Here is a 22,809-nt window from a genome sequence, read left to right on the forward strand (position 1 = left end):
ATCACTGACAATCCAAATAACAATCCATTTAAATTCCACGTTGTAATGCAACAAAACAGGAAGAACCCCAAAGGGGAGGAAAAACACAAAGATATTTATGCCCACTGTTCTTCTCTTATCCCAACCTTTCCTTACTGCTGATGTGTCTAACTTCTCTCAGGCCTTAATGTTGAAGTTGTGGGTAGGTAACATGGACCTACGCTGTATTCAACTGGAAATGCTTTCAGTACCCGGCCGTTCAGGCTGGTTACTGGAAAGCATTTGACTTTTCTCTCCATTCCAGTGCAGTGACATTGTCTCACCCTGTCAACTGTCTGCTGATCAAGGGAAGATTCGAGATCGCTCGCTTGTAGTTGGCAACCGATAATCTTTTAAAATCTGTTTGTATTTGATAAAGGGAATAGCTTGTAGGTTGTTTTTTTTGTCTCCACATTGTTTGGCTAGCGTCACTAACAAATGCGCGTGGACAAAATACTGGAACTTTTTTGAAAAGTACCTTCATGAAAACTTTTTCAACATTCTCAGAGGGCTTAATTTGAAACATAAAATAGCAAAATGCGCAATCTTTCCTTTCCTGGGCAGTTTGTCAGTGGTGGTGACGCCTCCCCCTCCACATGTTGGTGACTGACCCCGCCCCGCCCACTGACTCCACCTCTGTGCTGCTCCTGTTATCGAGCACTGGTTTCTCTCCTATCCTCTCTTCTCCTCTTCTTCCTCCTCCTCACCTTCGGCCTGGTTCTGCCATGGCTCCGTTGGTACCGTTTCATTATCCCACTTCACTTCTCCCACCAAAATAAGGTTCACTTTGCCAACCCTTTTTTTTGTCTTCCCTCTCTCCGTTTCTCTCTCTCTCTACAGGACAGCTCCAGTTCAGTGGGCTCAGGGGAGTTCACTGGCATCAAGGAGCTGGACGACATCAGCCAGGAGATAGCACAGCTGCAGAGGTAACCAACAATACCGCCGCCACCGACAGTATAGCTTTTATTTTGTAGAACATCTCATTAAGCCGATACTTATTGCAGTAACCATAGCAACAGCGTAGGCCTTTGCATGTTTTTAAGTAGTAATTGCCTCGACATTTACAAAATGCAGTTTCCTTGTTCACTACGATGAATGCACTCGGTCACGGTCTGTGTCAAAGCTTTGAGTTCTGCCAAAACTGTCACTCTTCAGCAGCCAACACACCTCCTGTTAACCTCTAACATGAGCTTCTCTCTCATCCATCGTCTTCATCCGCATCCAGGCGTCTCCCTTTCCATAGTAATGATAAGACACAGCAGTTTACCTGAGGGGGGGGGGGTAAACACTGTATGAGAGCAGTGCAGTGCGGCGGCTCTGCTCAGGAAAACATTACTCCACTATATGTTTACATATATATTATATATTAATGCTCTGATTTTTACTTGCAGTACTTTTCAGTAGGGGCTTATCATGCTGACATAAGAATCCTACCAAAGTCCACCACTAAGGTTGGCGGACACAAAGTGCCACTGTGTGTTTATTTAGTCGCCTTTTTTAAATTTACCGTCATTTTTGCTCTGTTTTGTAAAAGGAAAGCTTCTCATGTGACGTTACATCTCCAAGACTAAAAAGCTAGATGTCAATACCAGTCCTTATCTCCAGTGTAGTTTGTTTTTACATAACAGAAAACTTCAGTGTCTCAGAATCTTTAAAAAAATCTCATTAACTTTAACACACAGAATACTTAACCCACACTCGTTACAATTCGTAACGCTCCACTTTGCCACACCCATCCAGCTGTTGCCGGCATTGCACCTGTCAGCTGGCTGTACGACTGACAAAAGAAGACACAAAGAAGACATGTTGGCTTCAGCCTTAATCTGAACACGCATATTGTTATCAGCATTAGCTGCTTGAGAAGCACTATCTCAATATTATCTTACTATGTCCAAACGCAATGCAATTAAGGCCAGAGATTTCAAATCTGTCTCTTCGCGAAGAGACTGAAAAAGATAATACAGCATGGTCAAAATAGACCATTCAATATCTTATTGTGTCACAGGAGGCCTGCCTGCTTCGAGAAGACTTGATCTAATTACTTTAATAATTGTGTTACTCCATGGGTTTCTCCATCCATGGGATGGCCTCAATAACCAAGCACGTCCCAGTGTGTCTTGAGTGAAACCCTCAGTGTCTGTTCCGCTCATGAGACTGACGGGTGAGTGTTTGCATTGAAGGGGAATGTCCCTGACAGAAGGGTGTTGACGCGCAAAGATGGTGGACACAGCTGCAGACGTTACTCTGCATGAACCACGGTCCAACCCTTTTTCTCTGATAAAATGCACACGTGAAAAGGAAACATGTGGTATCAAATGCTGATGATGGTTTTAGCGCACACACACGAGGACAAGGGAGAAACAACTCCCTATGAACTACGTTACTCCCACACATAGACTATAAGACAACTGAATCACATGGCACTTAGGTCATGGTGCAGGCGCTTCCTTCCAAAACACATGCAGGTCTAAACCTCATTTTCATTCTTATTTGGAGCCAATAAACATCTGTTCTTTTTAAATATTTATTTTCTTTCTTAAGATATGTTCCCTTACATTGCCAATAGAGTGGACATTTATGGAAAATACCGTGATATAATACCGTCACCGCAAAATAAATAAAAATAATAATGCAACATATTTTAAGTCATATCGCCCACCCCATGTATGAGCTTCACTTCCCATCTTTGGCTTTGTCTCATCCTACTGCTCTCGCCTTCCATCCATCACTCCATCCAGCCAGCCGTCCACTCTTCTTTTGATGTGTGTATTTTATCAACTTTTTGTTTGTTCACCACTTATTCTCCATGCTGCGTCAGCACTCTTGCCTTTACCCAGTGGAATACTCTCAGGTAAACACCCCGGCTGCTGGGCTGGCCTTCTGTCTAATCTACTGTGACACACACTCAGAAGGAGCACAGGCTCCGCCTCCTACTTTTTCACTCGCGGTTATCAGCGGGATTCACATATGTTCAGATTTGCCTGTTAGTAGATCAGTTCGCAAATCAATTTTAATGTAAACGATGGGGGACAAAATCTACAGTCCTTAAATGAACATCTCAGTTTATTTGAATAATAATTATTTGAATTAATATGAGGCTTTGGCAGTCTGTGTTAGACAAATCATATGTAACAGAGTTTGGTACAAAATTCCCTTTTTGTGATTATTCTTCTGCTGAAGGAAAGCAAAGGGGGTTATTTGTACTAAACGACTGTACCTTGAGATTCATTTTGGAATGTATCTTTGCACAGAAGGAGGATTATGGATTATTGTTCCCCATCACTGACATTGAAAGTCTTTTACTGGCCAACATAAGAAAGGAGCAGCAATAATTACAGCAAGCAAATCCTGTTTCAAAATGCATTTGAGCGCATGACTATTTTTAGTTTTTAGACAAACTTCGAAAATGACGAAACTTTCCAATAATAAATCCGTCCGACACCCCAAAAACACGATTTAAGCTAGCTTTAATGTGTGTCGAGGAAGGTTTGAGGGATCTTAGGTCATCTCACTGAGTCATACCAAAAGAATATTGTGCTGCTTTACAGCACAACAGGGTTTCCTCCGATGGAATCAAATGCTGTTACTAGAAGATGAATGTATCTTATTCCCATAGCATAAAACTATCAGAATTATGTTACTTTGTGACCCTCACTGTGTCAGGGCAGCTCATTTCAAATACCGTAATATATATATTTACACACACATGATTTTGACCGCACAATTCAAGATTTGTGTGTACACAGCAGGGGGCTGGCTGTTCATGATTCTTTCTCTGTTCTAATTATGCTTGTGTGTGTGTGTGTGTCTCAGGGAGAAGTACACTCTGGAGCAGGACATCAGGGAGACAGAGGAGGCCATCAGACACAAGAGTGCAGAGGTGCAGGTGAGGGCACCTTGCTCACTGGTCAATCATAGCTTTGGCACGTGATACTTGTTTGTCACTCGTAGGTTGTTTTTTTTGTCCCCTCAGGAGATGCAGAATGACCTGGACAGAGAGACAGCCAGCCTGCAGGAGCTGGAGGCTCAGAAACAAGATGCCCAGGACCGGCTGGAGGAGATGGACCAGCAGAAACACAAGCTAGAGGACATGCTGAACGAAGTCCAGATAAAGTGCCAGGAGGAGTCTCAGATGGTGAGCAAAGGGCCTGGACGCACTGAAAGCAACAATTGATGAACGCAGATGACGTTTGTCATTTTAACCAATGAAAGATACAGCAGTAGGCTGCTCTTCTCCTCCTCCTTCTTTTTCTTTTTTTACTTCTTTTCATGATTATCATTATTAATTAATAATATATTTATTTAATGTAAATGCCATCCTCTGGGGAAACCCCCTAGGTACTGCGGCTACAGAAACAGTTATGTTTACTGGCTTCTCATTTGGTGCTCCAGAATCAAAACGTAGGCAACTGCAACCTGCTACGCGTTCGGCCCTTTAAAACAAGCAGAGTACCTCAAAAAGTGCGTGAGAGAGGAAGAACATGGCGATGTCGGAGAAACGGAAATCGAGGCAGAAGTTTCCAGCCGCGTGTCACATCGCGGTAGCTACGCAACAGTTTGGTGTGCGGTTTCAATAGGTCGGCAGATGCAGAAGGGATTTCATTGGGCCACGGTCACGCGTTCATTTCGCTCTCCTCCGCCTCCAGATCTCGACCCTCCAGAGTCAGATCCACTCGCAGGAGTCGGATCTGCAGAGCCAGGAGGAGGAGCTGAGCCGGGCGAAGGCCGACCTGGGCCGGCTGCAGCAGGAGGAGAACCAGCTGGAGCAGAGCCTGGCCGCCGGCAAGATCCAACTGGAGACCATCATCAAGTCTCTGAAGGCCACGCAGGATGAGATCAACCAGGTAGGAAACAGGGCCTGTGTATGTGTGAGAAGTGTCAGCAGGGGGCATCGTTGCACTGTATAATCTACTTCTGTATTACCACTGACGCCAGTATTGGTCCGCCTTGTACCACTAGAGGAGCTGGAGTTTCATTTAACCTCATTTTATCATCTGTTCTCTGCCGCTGCTCTCTACTCGAGTCAGAAAGTCACACGGAGAGTTGAGGAGTCTCAGCAGTTGATCATTTCCTGATGCTGCCCTGCAAAAATACCCAGTTATTAATGACACAGTCCCCGACACCTTTTTATTTTTCATAAAACCCCACATACAGTGTGCTACCCAGGGAAGTACCAGCAGTTCATGTCATATCCCAAAAATATCATTTGTGCTCATTCATCAGTTCAGAGTGAGATGTAGTGGAAGCCACTGACTGAAGCAGTAAAAACAAAACAGTTTAGAGGCAGTTCAAAAGCATTGTGTCTCCCAAATGACTAAAACAACTTATTTTCTCACTTTCCTCTCGTGGTGTCTGTCCGTGTAGATAGTTTTGGATTTGTTTTGTCCAGTTTGAGACATCTGCCTCCGAGATTTCTGCCTCCACTTCCAATGCAAATGGAGCTGAATGAAAATTAATTTGTGGTGCTCACAAAATTAAAACCGTGTTGCGGTTTTTTTTCCAGACAGTGTCCTCAGTACTCAGGATAATCTACAGAACACACTGTCAACAGTTTCAATGTGGACAATTGTTGTCCCGTAGGAAGTAGTTTTGAATTTAAGGCTCCAGGAGTAAAAGCTTCCCAAAAATGGGACAATGTGCCTGTAAATTACCAAATGAAATTGTGTGACTTTACAGTCACACAATTTAGAAATGTTGGGTTATTCTGCTTCCATAACGTGTCTTCTTTTGGATAAGTGGAAGGAAAACATCACAAATACACATTTAGGTGTTTATTTTATGTGTATTTGATCTGCAGATTTCTTCACAATGAAGACCATGCAGCGTGGTATCCAAACGTCCTGCTGTCACTCAACTGTGTGTTTGTGTGTGTCGTGCAGGCTCGTAGCAAGTTGTCCCAGATTCAGGACAGCCAACAGGAAGTGTCCAAAAGCATCGAGCAGTACAACAGCACCTTGAACGGAACCCATGGAGGCAGCATGACCAACCTGGCCGACATGAGCGAGGGCTTCAGCGACAGAGAGAACGGAGGCTTCCCGGCCATGGTGAGACAGGTCAGGATCTCCAGCGGAGCTCTGCGTGGTCTGATGACACATTTGAAGTGCTACACAAAAGGGCCTCAGACTGACACGCACGCTTTTGACAGTTAAATTCAGGAGCATCTATCTGCGGTGCCATGATTCCTGCAACGTTGCCCTGTGAAAAAGGAACCTCACGAGTCGCGTTGTGTGCGTGTGTGCGGTGAATTCTCCTCTCCCTGAAGCGTTGTGAAGAAGAGCTGTAAAAAATGTCAGTTAACGGACATTCCAGCCTCATATCCCCCTAAAATAGACTGGAATCTGCAGTGTGGGAGCATTTTTGGACATATACAATATAAGACGGATATCCAATTTTGTAAAGCGTGCTGACCAAAAAGCGACTGTGAGGGGGTAGTGGTATAACGGATCGTAGCTAATCCATAAACCGTACTTGAATACAGTTAACAGCAATATAAAATACAATTTACAAAAAGGGAATTATGACCTGTTTAACTTCCTAACACTAGCTCTAAGCAGATTATAACTATAACTTTTTTTTAGTTATTTTTAGTCCGCATAACTATTTATTTCAGCCAACAGTGTTTGTTTATTTGAGTGCTGGGCAACGTGGCTCGTTATTATCGCATTAACGCATTCATTAATTAACACCGCCAATTATTTTATCGCGCGTTAACGCAGTTAAAAAAGAAATGCAATACACACCATTGATGCCAGCAAATCACCCAAACAAACAGTGGAGGGAGGCTTCGGCAGACTACGTTGGATGCAGCGTGTGGGAGAAGTATAGATAAACAACAGCAAGACAAGCTAACAAATGCCACAGCGAAGTGTATAGCTACAAACTGCAGGCCGATTAGTGTTTAGGAACTTTCTCAAGGTGTGTTCGCAAGGTGTGAACGCACCTTTAGGATCGCAACGAATGACGGCACGTATGAGCCTCGAGACGCACCATCACAAGAAAAATACACGAGTTGTATGAAAAGGTGAGGACAAAAGCGACGGCGTTACAAAGTGCACCAGCTGTTGCTCTCACTGGAGACTACTGGACATCGCGAGGTAACCATAATCACCTCGGAGTTACAGCATTATGTTGATGCACAGTGGGAGCTGCTTTCACATGCTCTGACTGTCATGAAGACACAAGACCGACATTTTGCTGAAATGTGCTGAAACATTTTATTCCTGTTGCACAGCAGTGGAACGTTTCAAGTAAAGTCAGCACACTGAGCACAGATAGTGCAAGAAATATAACTGCTACTGTGTAACGGGAATGCTGCTGTTAAAAAGCACCGTATTTGTTTAATTAAAGTGTTTGCAAACCAAATGTTATTGCCATTTTGTTCGTACTTTTAAAATAAAAGTGTGCAATACACTACTTTTGAATTCATTATTAAACTTTGCGCATAACAATGCGATTAATCGCGATTAAAAATTGTCATCGTTGCCCAGCACTAGTTTATTTATAATGCTAATGAGGTAACATTTCTTTTTCCAGGCTTTTTTTAAGGGATTCCACTCCTCCTCCTCCTCCTCCTCCTCTTTGCCCAGGCCTATTATCATCTAGACTAGAGATTAGCAGTAGTCTGCCCAGATCTCGGCAGTCATTTCTGTCATTTGAACCGTGTTTTTGCTAAAACCTCGGTTATTATTTTCTCTCCACTGTGTTCCCTGGAGACCGCACTGGTCCAATCCCACAATCCATTCACTTTACTCATAATAACGCGACGACCCCGGCTCGGTTCGGCTCACAGCTGGCAGAAAGCTCTCGGGATCAGTGGCGGGATCGGACTCAGGGTTACCTACGAAGTGCCGGTGCAGGTTTTTTTAATGAACGATAACAAGGTAGAGCCCGGCACAGAGTCGGGATTGCACGTAAAGAAATGAATGAAAACACACACTCTCTGAGGAATGTTGCAGTCCAGACTTGGGCTTCCTCTCCACAAGAAAAAGAAAATTTCCTCTGTTTTTGAAGTGAAATTGAATCCTTCGGGAAATGTGTGCGTGCGCCCTCATGTAGTGTAATTAGGGCTCTCGCTAGACATTCTTATAAAAGAGCTCTCGAGGTTGATTCCTGCACTTCTTGCAGTAAGTGGAAAATTTTAAAGGATAATTGTGGTTTATTACAACTTGGGTCGACTTGTAGTCGAGTCCATCTTTTTTCTGCCAGTTAGGATAATATAGTATTCGCCAACTTAACTGCTGCAGTTCTGGGAACAGGACATCAGTACCATAAAGCCGTGGAGGTGGATCAGTCGTGTCTTAATAGAATTCTGAGAAACATGCACCCAAACGACAATTCAATACACAAACCACAACAACCCCCATTTTATATTCTGTTATTCTGCTTCTTAAAAGCCCACACTCACTAAAGAGCAAATAGTCACTAAATCAACACTGCTACTCCTGCTTGATGAAGTCTTTGAGGCAGTATGCCTTAAAAATGTTCCAGAGGTCTGAGAGAATCTGTCCCTGTGTGTATGTAATGTGATCATGACTGATGCTCTGTGTATATGCGTGTTTGATAAGTAAAATGTCTTCTCCTCCACAGGAGGATCCATTCAAAGTGAAGCCATCTGTGTTCAACAGCCAGCCTCAGGAGCTCCACACTGACCCCTTCCACTCCGAAGACCCCTTCAAAACAGACCCCTTCAAAGGTGATCACTCTCTTCAGAATAACGATCTCTTCTCTTCCTTGACTCTCCATCCTTCATTTGTTCTGCTCCGTTCTCTTTCTACTCCAGGCAGCTGATATTGTGTTTAGCTTGAGTTGCTCTCTGACTGTCTTCTATGTCTTCCTCTTTGTTTTCCTCCCGCTCTTCCGTCTCTGCTGCATTCCTCTACTGTAGGTGACCCTTTCCAAAATGACCCTTTTGCAAAGCAGCCACCGACATCTACAGGTATTTACTCGGAAGGGGGGGGAAAGAAGATGTATCGCTTTAAGACGTGGTCACACCAGCATTTAAGAAATCACTTCATTTCAATGGCAGTCAGCCTGTTGACTCGCTTGAACAAAGTAAACTAGTCAGTGGCTCTTGAGTTGAGATTATATTATCGCACATAAACGGAACAGTAACGGTGTTGTCTGCTGCTGCAAACAGGGTTCAGTGCATAATGTGTATAATATTAGTATTCCAGAAATCAATATTTGGTGTCTGTGGATTTATACAGAAAGTATTATTTCTCTGCTCTATCAATCTGCCTTTTTTATACATGATTGTGTTTTAACATATAACTAAGCATAGGGGGGAGGGGGGGGGGGCAGCCAGCCAGCCAGCCAGCCGTGTCTTTAGCCGACGTCCCTCCACATATGTGAAATGGCAGCGCGTTCAACCGTGACTTCTGTCATACTTCCCCCGTCAGCGACATTGTGGAGTTTCAATTCTCTGCTTGGTAGATGGAGATCAGCGATAGAAATCACCCTTTTTGCTCCACAGTGTACAGCCTGTTATTGCGCGTTCGGTCCCCTCCACCCACGCAGCCCACACGCACCACCCACATTCAAATGAATTGGAGGACTGGCATTTTCTCTGCAACGCCTGATTTGGTGTGAACGCAGCGTACTCTCCCCCGGGTGCATGACTTACAGGGTGCCTCTTATCATAACCTCTATTAGATTCCATGGAAGCTGTTCATTTTGTTATGATTGCAATACTACAAAACATAGGCGGTCAAATATTTTAAGATGTTGAAGGGAGGTGTGCAGACAACTGATTAATTGAACTGCTGAAGCTGTTTTAGTTCATTTTTAGGCAGAGATTCCACTATTTCCTTTATCACCAAGACTTTCCAGGAGAATTACCTCCTGTTCATTAACTGTAATAACAAATAATGTAACATGATACTGATGTCTCTAGAGAACAGTTTTTTAACTTGTTTCACGTGCCACATTTTTTTCCTAATTGTTTTACTCTGGCCACTCGAGGTAAAAAAAAGATTCTTAATTTTATTGTCAAAACAAGTGCATTCCAAAACAGATCCATAACATCAGCAGATAAACAAGTTTTACACGTCATGATAATTATTTTTTATTTTACCGTAACAAAATAAATTGTTATTTTTTTAGTTCTTCAAGTTTTTAAGTGCTGCATAAGAGTTTTTAATTGGTGACTTCTCATTGGCCCATTCGATCAAATCTCCCACAATCCATAGGTGGAGGTAAACTCCAGACTTTGAAAAACAATACATATGATCAGCAGGGTTAGCTGAGCCCATCACAAGGTTGGGCCCAGAGTTAGTGCAGAGTGTATACAAAATTTACATTATGTCACAAACGGCTGATCCCTCATTGGTTGCACATTAACATTGCACAGACAAAGTTGAAATCCAAGCCGTGTTAAGCGCTCAATGTAGTATTTGTCGTGGCTCACACTGTCACAAAGCGTTTGAAAAAGTGTAACCTGTCTTTTGAAATTCCTAAGCAATGTTGGTCCTGTTCTCTGATTCATACAAAAGTTTAAGAAACACTACAGGGAGAATCTTCAATAGCTGAAGTTGTCCATCACTTACCGCTGCAGATCCTTTTGGAGGAGACCCGTTTAAAGAGACTGATCCGTTCAAGGCTTCGTCGGAAGATTTCTTCAAGAAGACCACAAAGATGGATCCCTTCTCCACACCGGACCCCTTCAGTAAAAGTGCCTCATTACCTTCCAAGGTACTTGTTCAAGATCGAAGACCAGAACATGGAATTTTAATTTATAGAATAATATAAAATCCCCATAGATTTTAAGATGACTGCCTATTGTTGGCTTATTTGAATCACTAACAAGTTCAGCATTTTCTTTGGATTGATGAGTGCTGTAAGAATTTCTTGAGAATTCTGGTATTGCCTATTCTGCATTTCACTAAAAACTGTATAAAATCAAAATGTGGGTGAATTCAGATTTTACATAGATGGTATTAATAAACACTCGAGACGTAATACATGAATTTATAGTTAAATTAATTAAATCATCTTCTGCTTCCAGCAGAAAACCAGTAACTTCACAAGCAATGACCCATTCTCTTCAAGCAACCCAAAACCCAAAGGACCAGGTATGGTTTATTTCTGTGTTGCCTCACAAGTGGCTTTAGACATCATGTGTTTTCTTTGAAAATAAATGAATGGAATCAGTCAGTCTTTGTGCTCGCCAACATCCAATATTGCCGTAAAAGTCTTTCTCATTGGTTTACAGCATTTCCTATAATTGCTTACAGTTTTTCTCGATTGCTAAGACAAATTTCTTGAAACGGTCACCCATTCTCTCAAAACTGTAAACACAAAACCTCATCTTCAAGCACGATTTACAAAACCTCTGAATCCTCTTGCAAAATGAAACTTTCGCCTCAAAACAGTTTTACCTGTACTCAAAATCAAACACTGCTCTCAAATCATAAACAAAGTGATCAAAATAATATACACTATCAAGCAGTCAGTAAACAATACACCAATAAATAGAAAACACATTGTTCAAAACATATAGTTCTCAGGGAGAAGTAGATTTTAATCTCAAAACTAATTTCACATGAACGAAAACATGTTCTATTACAGTCGCTCAAAATTGATCAGAAATGACTACTGTGCTTTGCTCTTTGCAATTTCTTTTGTTCTTCCTCCTCCTTGTAGCCCTATTTGTACAGTACTGTACCCTGCATCTCACAAACATGTCCTTTGTCTCTGTGATACTGTAATTATTGTTCTTTGTTGATATGAACCTGCAACCAGTCAAAATCTATTGAGCAGTCAGTACTGTTACTGTAACAAATAGAAAGCACCATGTTCAAGGCCTACAATGTGTTTATTGTACACTGTCGATTCCCTGGAAGTGTGTGTTGTCTTGTATCACTCGTTCCTGGATTTCTCTGAGTCGTATTAGATTATCTTGAAGGAGCATGCCCACTATAACGGTCTCTTGCTCCTGAGTGAATATAGCTCTCCTTCCACCTGCATGTGGCAGCCTTGCAGTTCTACAAAAAGTAGATGTGAAGTTACAAACAATATTCATGCAGTACAATACATACAGTGATGAACTTTACAAATGTCTATTGAAACAGCTGCATATAGTGTAGTACAGTCAATTTGTAATTACAAAAATACAGTAGCATACTGTACCTGTTCTCTTCTCTGAATGTCCTTACTATGGTGGACACAGAAAATCGGCTCAAATTGGGGTGCAGTCTAAGTCCTGCTTCCCTCATTGTCAGTCCGTGGACTATAACATGGTCTATGACTGTTGCTCACATTTCATCAGATATTTCCACTCTTTGTCTTCCTCTTCCTATTCGTCCTCCTCTTCATATCATTCATATCATTTAGTCGTTGTTGAGATATTTCAGTCTGGACCAAAGTTGTGACCCGACTGACCGAAATCACCATCTCTGGAGCCACACCATAAGTTTGGTAAAAAACGAAGAGTTCTTTATGGCCCGAGGCATTATTTGTTTGGGTTGTCAGTCCACGTCCGTCCGCCTCGTCCATTCTCTTGAATGCAATATCTCAGGAGTCTGTGGGGGGGGGGGGGGGGGGGATTTCTTCAACTGTGGCACGAATGTCCACTTGGACTCGAGGATGAATTGATTAGATTTTGGTGGTCAAAGGTCACTGTGACCTCATGTCCATCCAATCCACGTGAAGTGCCTGGTGGAAACAAACATCCACTTGGCCCCCTAAATGTACTATTTACTGTACTGACTTATTATAACAAATGTCTTTTGAGTGTCGAGTAGAACTGTACAGTATCTGTTTATAAGCTACTGAACCTCATTGAGGTAAACAAGGCCGGTTTTATGGAACATGCTTTTCTAAACCCCGTTTTTTGTTTTTATGAATAATATTGTGTGAATTTCAATCAGCACCAAGCTGGTCATCTAGAACTAGTCCTGAGTCTTTGATACCACAGGAAGGATTGACTACCCGACCCTTTCCTTCATTTTTATGCAACTCTTGCCTCCTTAAATGCACTAGGAACATTAACCCGGCTGAATTTAAAAACAAAAAATGTTTTGAAAAAAATACAGTAAAAGTGCAAATTAGATATTGAATTGTAGCTGACACCGTGACAGCTAGTCATCTTTTGGTCATCTTTGCTGTAGTTTGCGTTGGTGTTGCATTGCATCTGTGAGGTGTAAGCCGTACTGTTGCTCCTCCGTGTGTGTTTGTCAGCTCAAACGTGCCGAAGTAGAAGAAAAGTGGTCTCAACAACACTGAACATTTCAAGGTAGCTAGTAATTGTGTTCACTGCGTGTAAAAGAGCTTGTTGATGTGAATACATTGTTACTTTTTTCAGACCTGTTTGGCACGCTGGACCCGTTCGGCAGCAGTTCGTTCAACAGCAGCAGCAACAGCTCTGCAGGATTTGCAGACTTCAGCCTCATGTCGAAGCCTCGAGACCCTTTTGAAGGCAGGGCCAGCTGGCTGCCAGACTACCAGAAGGTACCAGAGGCCAACACTCATCCTGAAATCACTTTTTTAGTGCAGATATGTACCGTAAAATGCCGTATTGGCACAATTGGCACAAACTGATAAGTTGAAGTGTTTCCTGATGCCATCATTTCTCCAGTTGTGTCACGGACTGTCAGATTCTAGTATATTGAAAGTGCAGCTGACTGCTAATCAACCACATGTTCTTCCTTTCACTCGTTCTTTCCAGCCGGTGTTTGTGGACGACCCATTCAGCAGGAAGAATGACACGCCAGCTCTGCCACCGAAGAAAAGTGTTCCCCTGAGGCCCAAACCCCCCAGTGGTGAGTGTCACACTCGACAGGCTTTTGAATCTTTCTTAAATATTGGCTTTGTTATTGTACTGTCGAGTACAGTGGTCCCCAACCTGGGGTCTGTGCCCCCCAAAGATCAAAGGGGGTGCTCCAGGATTTGTTTGAGGTTGTCAAAATTAGATTTGCAGATGAATAGCTCAAATCACAATAATACACATAATAACCCAAACCCTAAATTATACAAAAGTCTCCATATCAACAATTTTTTTTTTGTCCTCGCTCTAAACTCAAAACATTTAGTTCAAACTTAGTTTCTCTGCAGAGTTGCAAATGGGGATCAGGCAATACTGTTATTGTTTGCATTATACCATGTGTAGCATTACATTTGTTTCTGAGTTTGGTAAAATCCAAAAGCAAAATCAGTCAAGACGTTATCGCTTCTTTTATGTTGAGGAAACTGACGAGTTATATTCATTAAAGGAAGTTGATTTAACAAAAAGAGACTCGTTTAATACGCTTCAAGGAAAAGAGGTTGGGAACCGCTGGTCTATTATATTCATGGACACTCATTTAGCTTAGAAATAGTTTAGAAAGACAAGTGATGAGAGAACATACTCTGGTGGAAAAAGGAAGTGGGACAACATACATGATGTTTTTTTTTTGTGCGATTACCACATCACCATCATGCCCGTAGTCACCGCCCTGCTGGGTGCGTGCGTTTTCATGGACTGTGAGCAGAAAAAACTTTAGACAAGAAATTCTAAAGTAAATGAAATTAAATAAAAGATGGAGTGGAGAGAAAAGAGTGAAAATACTAATCCTGCAGAGTTGGTGATAATTCTGTCTCTGGGTTCATGGTCATGGAAATGGTCTACATATTGTAAATAGTTGTGACGTCATTTAAAGGCACAGTTGGTTGAATACGGGCTGTACGGGGTTCATTTCTCCATGATTTGAGCTGTTCACACTATTTATATAGCACTTAGACCTGATTAAAAAGAAATGGAAATCTCCCTTTTTACAATGTGGGACCGTTAAAGGCACAATGACAATTGCGGTTTGTAAACGTTTGCCCCTCCTCCCCGGCTCAACGACACCAGAAGCCACGCCCCCTACACCACTGGGCTCGTCAGCGGGTGACAGACATTTTGAATTGAGCTTTGTCAACTTGGAATTTTGCCTCGCTACATTTGTGTTGTTTATATTTTTTGCGATTTCCTGTGTTTGCCATTTTTGGAGCTTCCTCTTGGATGCTTGCTTCCGATCTATCTGATACCTGGACGTTACGCCTAGTAACGTCCTGAACAGCAAAATGAAAAGAAAATCCAGGCAGAGGGCAGAACCTCTGTAGATGCACACTTCTAATGGGTCATAGTTTTACATGTACCTTAGATGTATATATTGTCAATATTGTGCCTTTAATGGATACCTAGGATCTTAGTTGATTTTACACTTCTTTTCAGCAATTAAAAATAGATCAAATAGCCCACTATGAAAAAAAGAAGTAACCCCATGCAAAAGGCAAGCCTAAATAACTAAAAAACTATTTCATCTTAGAATGAAGGACCTTTTTGAATGGACACTTTAACATTGTGTATAGCGGTGATGAAATATACACGTTGGCTTTTCTGTAACGAGAGAACATTTTTTTTCTTCTTTTTTTAAACTGTGCTCTGCTGTGTAAACAGGAAAGACTCATTGTGGGCACAGAGAAGATAAAAAGCCATCGCTATCACACACTGTATACTGTGTGTTATTTGTCAATTCAAGCACTTAACCAGCAGCGCACTGTGAATGCCTTATTGAGGCTTTTATACCCTCTTATACTGACAATAGCGAGTCTTGTGAGTTTTGAAGTTTGCATTTCTCACAGCTCAGACTTTAATTGATCATCGCATCAATTCATTTCCTTCACAAGTTATCTTTTCGAGAACTACATTGACTTTATTTGTCTACCTCAGTGGAAAGCAAGGTACATACAATACACATGATACAGCACACCATAAACATATAAAATACACAGTATACAATAGTGCAAGTGGGCAGGCAGCAGCAGATATGTTTAATTATAGATACATTCTTTTTATGCCTCCGTGCCAGCCACATCCGGCCGTCTTTCAATTCGATTTTGGTGGTCAAAGGTCACTCTGACCTCACAAAATGAGTTTTTGAATTAATATGATAATTATGATAATTTTATCTAAATATCTTTTTTTCTTTCCTCTGTTCCCGTTTGGCGTCGCCACAGCCGATCATCTGCTTCCATCTAGTTGTAAACCCGGGCCTCGGCCGGTCCGGTATGGAAATCCACATATTTGATTTGACATAGGGCATTGACATGCCATTAACACACAAGAACATGCAAATGCCACAAAGAAATGTGGCATAATATAATGATGAAGTGATGGCGTTTCGAACAGACGTGGATGTAGACTTTAGTAACCACGGGGCGGTGATTGTAGTTTGTTTCTGTGTTTCTTCAGCCACGGTGGCCAAATACATAGTTCTTGCTCCATTTATCCCCAACAAGCTACAAATGTAAAAGACAGCCCAGTAGAAAATGTTGCATTTAATGCTTCTAATTGTGCCGATTTCTTTATGAATGGATGTCATGATCACAAAGGGTCCAAAATGTATTTTAGGGACACCACAACATGGTCCCTCGGGACTTGGTGCTTATATTGCGAGCCACGGTTGCCTAGAATCTGTGTTTTCAACCTGAACTGTGGCCACGCTTGCTGCTGTTACAAGAACCCACATGCTTTGCTGAGTCAGTGGTTGTAGAACGGAGCTAGAGAGAAGTCTGTTTCAGCGTCGGTTAAACTCCAGCAGCTGTCTGTCCGGTTCATCGTCGCTGTGCAACGCCTCAAATTCACGTTTATTCTTTTTTCAAAGGTCTTTGCATTGATTTTTATATCATGGTTGTTCACAAACCGCTGCTCTGTTTGCGAGCACTCGTAAAGGTGATGTTGAGAGCAAAAATGTGCGGTTTGCTTGGCCTGTTGTTTGCAGACACACCCTAACTTGCTTCCTCTCTCTTGTGTGTGTGTGTGTGCCTGAGTGGTTCACAGAAGGTCAGGCTGTGTGCAGCAGGCGAATGCCAACACTGTAACAATTGTCCTCCTCTTCCTTTATTCAATTCCATTCTTCAGGTCTTTTATTTCACTCTTCTTCACACACGTGCACATACACATGCATGCTCTGTCACTTTCCCCCATCGCCTGACAAGGTGTGAATGGGTCACGGCTGCAGCGATACACTGCTACAAGTAAAGTGTCATAATTAAAGACACATTGCTGTAGCTGTATTGTTTCCAGTAGCTGAAATAATGCACGTACAATCCTGTGATAGACATAGAAATTTGATGCCACTGATGTGGATTATTTTAGAACAGGGTGGAGCTCGTTTGTGGTTTCTCAAGTGTGTGTGTGCGCGCAGTTTACCGAAAGAGGAAAAAACTGATTGCCAGGCATGCAGGTTTGCTCAGCGTGGAGTGTGAAATGAACTGCTCACCCCGATCGGCCGAGGTATCTGGGTAATAGAAGTAAATACGTATGTGTGCGTTGTATGACAACGGTTTGACTGGTCCTGTGGTTTTAACACCTATACAATCAACATGGTGTGCGCTTAACGTTCCCACGATCCTCTGCCAGGGCCAGCTTCAACTCCCTGTTAATAACACAAACTGCCGTCACGATGACATGATAATGTTGTGTTCTATAATTGTTTCTGTCGGTGGTTCTAAAGCATCACTGAGTCTGATAAACTACCTACACAGTGTTTTATACTATATAATTCGTTTTTTGTTATGTTCTGTGAAATATTTGACTGTTTAGTCTTCAGGCAGAGCATGGCTATTACACCTCTTCAAGTCTTCACTTATACTGACTCATTTAATGGCCTCTGTAAGAGTCTTAATGCATTGTAATTCTAATCAGATATCTGAAAATGTGACAAGTGAATTCCAAGTTAAGAAAATGAGCCAGTGGCATTTCAGTTGATCTGTTTTGTCACAGATACACTAAGAAATACAGGCGCTATCTAGAATATGAGAGGTTCTACAGACAACCCTTCTATGGTGTAATGGTTCCACCTGGAACCCTCTTTGGAGGTTCTATCAAGAAGCTTTCCACCATCTAAGGGTGCTATCAAGGATCCACCCAGGGGGTTGAATCGAGAACCCTTTTATATTCCAAGGGGTTCATCTGGAACCCACCCAGGGGGTTCCACTGAGAACCCTTATATATTTCATCTCGAACTTCAAAGGGCCAGAGTTGATGCTGTGCAGGGCAACGCACAATAATCATGGTTCACTATTAGATTTTTTGCGAGTTTGTTGTTGGATTGTGGGCGTTCTCTATTAACATCCCTGCTTTGAATAATCCTTTGAGAACTGAAGTGCTCTTTGGATGAAAAGGGTTCTTCAATGGAACCCATAGTCTCACAAAGAACCCTTGAAAAAATCATTTCATCACAATCAAATGTTTCTGTTTAGAACCTTAGCAAGAACGTCTTTTGGAACCCTTATTTCTAATCCTAACCTAAATGATGTACTTCTATGCTCAATACTTTAATTAGCTTTTTTTATTTGCTACACATTTCTTCCCTCTTGATGCAGAAAAGATCTGATCCAAAATTTGTTTTATATAGAGCTGAAACAATGTGTTGATTGACAGGAAATTAGTCTGCAACTATTTTAATAATCAACCGTTGAAGTCATTTTTCAAACAAAAAACACTAAGTGGCTCGAGTTCCAGCCACTCCCCTGGAGAATGTTCTTCTTTTTCTCTTTTATATAATTGTAAACTGAATATTTGGGGGGTTTAACTGTGAGTCAAACAGTTAATATAGATGATATTCTACAGTCCAAATGTGAATCAAGAAAATGATCAACAGGTGGTTAAATAGATGGTGAATTGCAGCCTTAGCATTGCAAATATAGCATTGATAAATCTATGTGGACTATTGCCGTGCATGTGAATGTGTGGTCTAAGAACATGAACAACAGAAGTCTGTTTGTCTAGTTGGTAAATTGGTGAACCAACAGTTGGTAATGTGGGCAGAAACCCAAGTGTTTCACCAGGAAACCGTTGAGAATGGCTCCGTGGGTTGTGGCTATCTCTTTTGATTTGGGTTGTTGTCTTTCTCTGCATGTTATTTCCTACACCAGCGGAGGATGCCAGCATGTGAAAGACGTTGCGTTGGAACTCGATGTGAATTGCTTTGGTGTGCCGCACGTGGAGGTGAAACTCGTGTGGCTTTCAAAAGCTGGTAGCTGTCTTTGAGGTGACAGCGGCAGGGAAGCAGGGCGTGGGCACAGCTGTGAGAACTAGAAAATGTAATGCGTGTGTGTTTTTAATCCAGAACTGATCAAATCAGATCCTGCGTTATCAACATAGTTCACTGAGGTGTGAATTAGTCTTGCAGGCGGCAGTGCTGAGTCATTATATCTCTCAGTTATCAGTGAACACATGCACTTTACTTGCTTTACTTCCTCCTCTTGAGATACGTGAGACCTGAAGCTTCTGATATAACATGTTTTAGTTAGTGCGGCTTTCATCCTTTTATCAAAGATGCTTGGGAGGTTGCGCTCCTGTTACGCTTGCCACCAAGCAACCGAAACCTGCACGCTGCGATGATGATAAAGTTGTGGACATTTAGCGGCAAGCCTCACTGACTAAACTAAAGAGTCACAACAAAGACAAATGGATTTCCAGCAATTTAATTCCCTTCAGGCGGCAACCTCTGGTTCTGCAGAGTGAAGCCGATGGGGAAGTGTTAAAACTTGCATTCTCTCTACTGGCCAGCAGGGGGCGACTCCTCTGGTTGTATATAGGGTTGGGTATCATTTGGGTTTTTTCCGATACCGGTGCTAAAACGACACTTTTAAAACGATACCGGTGCCTGAACGGTGCCTGAACCGATACTTTTTTCTTCAAATTGAACAATATATTAACTGTTAAAGTATACTATAAATATAAATAAATACAAAACACTTTGCTTCAAACTACAGCTTCAAACTTTTTAACTATGAACAATATGTTAACTGTTAACAGTTTACAGTATACTTAAATAAATATAAATAAATACAAAACACACACACACTTTGTACACACACTGCAGCAATTATTTTGCAGAAATATGAGCATATTTTCCTCCTCTGGCAAAATACGACACGTCTCATGACTTATTTTATTTTACCAGTTGGTGGCGGTAATGCGCCAATTCGTCGTTTGCCAACCGCCAGTACACCTCAAAGGAGGAGAAGAAGAAGCTTTCGCGTGCCTGTGTTGTTGTGCTTATGAGCGACAGCGCTACGTACCCCGTTGTAATAATACTATGAGTGAGGAGCGGAGGACCGAGTCCTGCTGCCAGGACGGAGTCATCAGAGGAGTGTCAAAAAAGTATTTCAATCGGCGCAGGCACCGAAATGAAGCACCGAAATCTGCGTTACGTTTCGGTCCGGTAGGTACCGAACGTATAGGAACCGGTTCCATACTGGCACCGAGTTTCGGTGCCCAACCCTAGTTGTATAGAAGTCTATGAGAAAATGACTCTACTTCTCTCTTGATTTATTACCTCAGTAAACATGAGTTTATGGTCTCAATCTCTAGTTTTGTCTTCTTCAATACAGCATGATGTTCATTTAGTAAATTGTGGTCCATTTAGAGTCAAATAGACCATAAAGCAGGGTATGCTTTAGGGCGGGGCTTACTGTCATTGACAGGTCGCTGCCGCTACTACTAGCTGTTACAGCGTCTCTACGTCACTCCTCCGCATTCTAAATATGATAACTTCCATTCATTGGCTGCAAAAAACAATAACAACGGCAACAGCTGTAATCCAAGATGGCGACGGCGAAATCGCCAAACTCGAGGCTTCAAAACGGTCACGATGACTACGTCCACTTCATATACAATCTGCGATTCCATTTGTCTGTTCTCACTTTGGCTGACCTTTCAAACGGATGTTGTGACGTCGTTAGACGGATCGTAAAGCTTCGGGTAGCCCTGCACTAAAATAATTAACCTTCATATATTTACGATAGACGGATATTTACAGAAGAAAGAAAAATATATCTGCTGGCTGTAATTGGTTGTTCCTCATCACACGACATGCGGTGAGCTCTGCAGCGTTCCAAAAGTTGAACATTTTAATCTCTGGGTTCAGCCGTAGGCGCTTGTGAAGGCTTGCACACCGTTACGGTGTCTCTCGCACTTTTGATCATGTGTTCCACGCGTCTATATTGACAACAATGGATTTTAGGGTGCAAAAAACGCAGCATGCATTATTTCAGATTTTAGTCTTATATTCGATTGGTTCGTCACATGAGGGCTCTGAACAAGTTGCTGTTTTATTCAGCCAGCATTTGTCGGTATGGTTGAAAAGAAAACTTCCCCGGGACGATGCTTACCTCTTGTGTTTTATGTCTTCAGGTAAGAGCACACCAGTGAGCACGTCTGGCACAGCGGACCCTTCCAAACCATGCGACCCCTTCCAGCCGTTCGCTGGCGACGCCATCGACCCGTTTCAGAGTAAAAAGGGCCTGGGAGACCCGTTCAGCGGCAAAGACCCCTTCGCCCCGTCCTCGGCATCAAGTAAAGACCCTAAAGACCTCGCCTCGGATTTTGTAGACTTGAGTTCTGTAAGTTGAGAGGGTGATACTGTTAAAACTGTCTGTGTGTAGACGAGGCCACGCCTCTCTGCACAGTCACCTGACTTAAGTTCTGGTGAACTTGGCGGGCCTCAAGTTCACTTTTAAGTGCTGAAAGTGCTCACAGGATATATCTGTCGTATGAATGCATCTCAGTCGAGACTGTCTTTAAACAACATGTTTTGGGGTTTGAATCTGATTACTGATTTTACAACAGTGACCTCATCTCCCTACTTGACATCTGAATCAGTTAATAAGAAAGGCATGTTTGTTGTTTGCATATTGAGATCTGATCACAATGTGGGCACAACCACATAAGGAGAATGCTTATTAACAACAATTAACGACAGCTAATATATATATATTAATAACAGCTAATATATATATATTAGATAGTTAACACTGTGATATTGATTTCAGGGGGTTATGTGCTGGCACTATTTCTTGACTAACAGCCTGGTGCTGTGACTGTATAGTTTTCTGGAGGCTTGGAATTACCTTTAATTAAGGCTGTGTCAGAGCTGTCATTCTTTTTTGTTTTGGCGGGAAGAATATCCGTCTTTATGAAAGTCCGGGGAAACCCTGACAAATGTATGAGGGCTAATGTCAGCTGTATGTTGGCATAAGGGTCACAGTCTATTATCTAACTATTGAGTCTGATTTCATTTACATGAGACACAGCAGTATCACCACTCAACTCAGCTCTTGAGTCTGTCTGCCCTGCATGACCTGTGTGTGTGTGTGCGCGTGTTGATCGATGCTTTAACTCTGCTGTCTGTTCTTGTTCTGGATGTTTTATTAAGTCACTTTAGTTTGCCTTATCTCACCACCGCACTCTTAGAAATAAAGGCACTAACTAGAACCCCATAGGGTTCTTCGACTTGTTCTCACAGGAGAGCGCTTTTTTGGTTCCTAGTAGAACTTTTCGGATCGTCGCACCTTGAACCCTAAAATATAGAAGTTGTATCTAGAACCAACAAAGGTTAAAAGGTTCCAACCAGAACCCCATATGAAAAGTTCTCCAGAGAACCCAAATATGGGTATTTGTGTCGTATTTGTGTCATTCGCTCTGCCGGTCAAAACGGCGGGGACCATTTGTGTTCATTCGCGCAAATCGTGCTGGACGCGCCGGAGAGGGGGCGTGGCTTATCGCCCTGAAAGACGTTCAACTGTCCGCCATTAACCATGGAAAAATAACCTATATTTCTGCTTAGTACGTGTTGTGGAAGTCACAGATATCCTGGGAAACTAAACGCCGTCATGTCTGGGTTCATAACATAATATCGAGGTGTATTCACTGTCTAGTTCGGATCAGCCCTCACGGTTCGGATCACTCGTGAACCGCGGATCAATTGAGTATTTTTTTTTCTTTCTTTTTTACAGTTTAATCATCACAGTCTGTAATAAAGT

At 42.2% G+C, this 22,809-nt stretch overlaps 1 protein-coding gene across 1 annotated transcript in view; it reads left to right on the forward strand.

Moving 5' to 3' along the window:
• Positions 1-22,809, forward strand: part of eps15l1a (epidermal growth factor receptor pathway substrate 15-like 1a) — a gene marked incomplete at its 5' end in the record, with an annotated part of 48,162 nt that overhangs the window by 15,011 nt on the left and 10,342 nt on the right. Inside the window, 12 exons of the mRNA XM_079266912.1 lie at positions 859-944; positions 3,832-3,904; positions 3,992-4,153; positions 4,665-4,862; positions 5,898-6,062; positions 8,605-8,710; positions 8,903-8,953; positions 10,571-10,707; positions 11,021-11,087; positions 13,319-13,464; positions 13,682-13,775; positions 21,182-21,390. Of these exons, the coding sequence (XP_079123038.1) occupies positions 859-944; positions 3,832-3,904; positions 3,992-4,153; positions 4,665-4,862; positions 5,898-6,062; positions 8,605-8,710; positions 8,903-8,953; positions 10,571-10,707; positions 11,021-11,087; positions 13,319-13,464; positions 13,682-13,775; positions 21,182-21,390 (1,494 nt within the window). The remainder of the gene's footprint in view (positions 1-858; positions 945-3,831; positions 3,905-3,991; positions 4,154-4,664; positions 4,863-5,897; positions 6,063-8,604; positions 8,711-8,902; positions 8,954-10,570; positions 10,708-11,020; positions 11,088-13,318; positions 13,465-13,681; positions 13,776-21,181; positions 21,391-22,809) is intronic.

This window comes from Melanostigma gelatinosum (assembly GCF_949748355.1).
Source record: "Melanostigma gelatinosum genome assembly, chromosome: 4".
Classification (NCBI taxonomy): Eukaryota; Metazoa; Chordata; class Actinopteri; order Perciformes; family Zoarcidae; genus Melanostigma; species Melanostigma gelatinosum.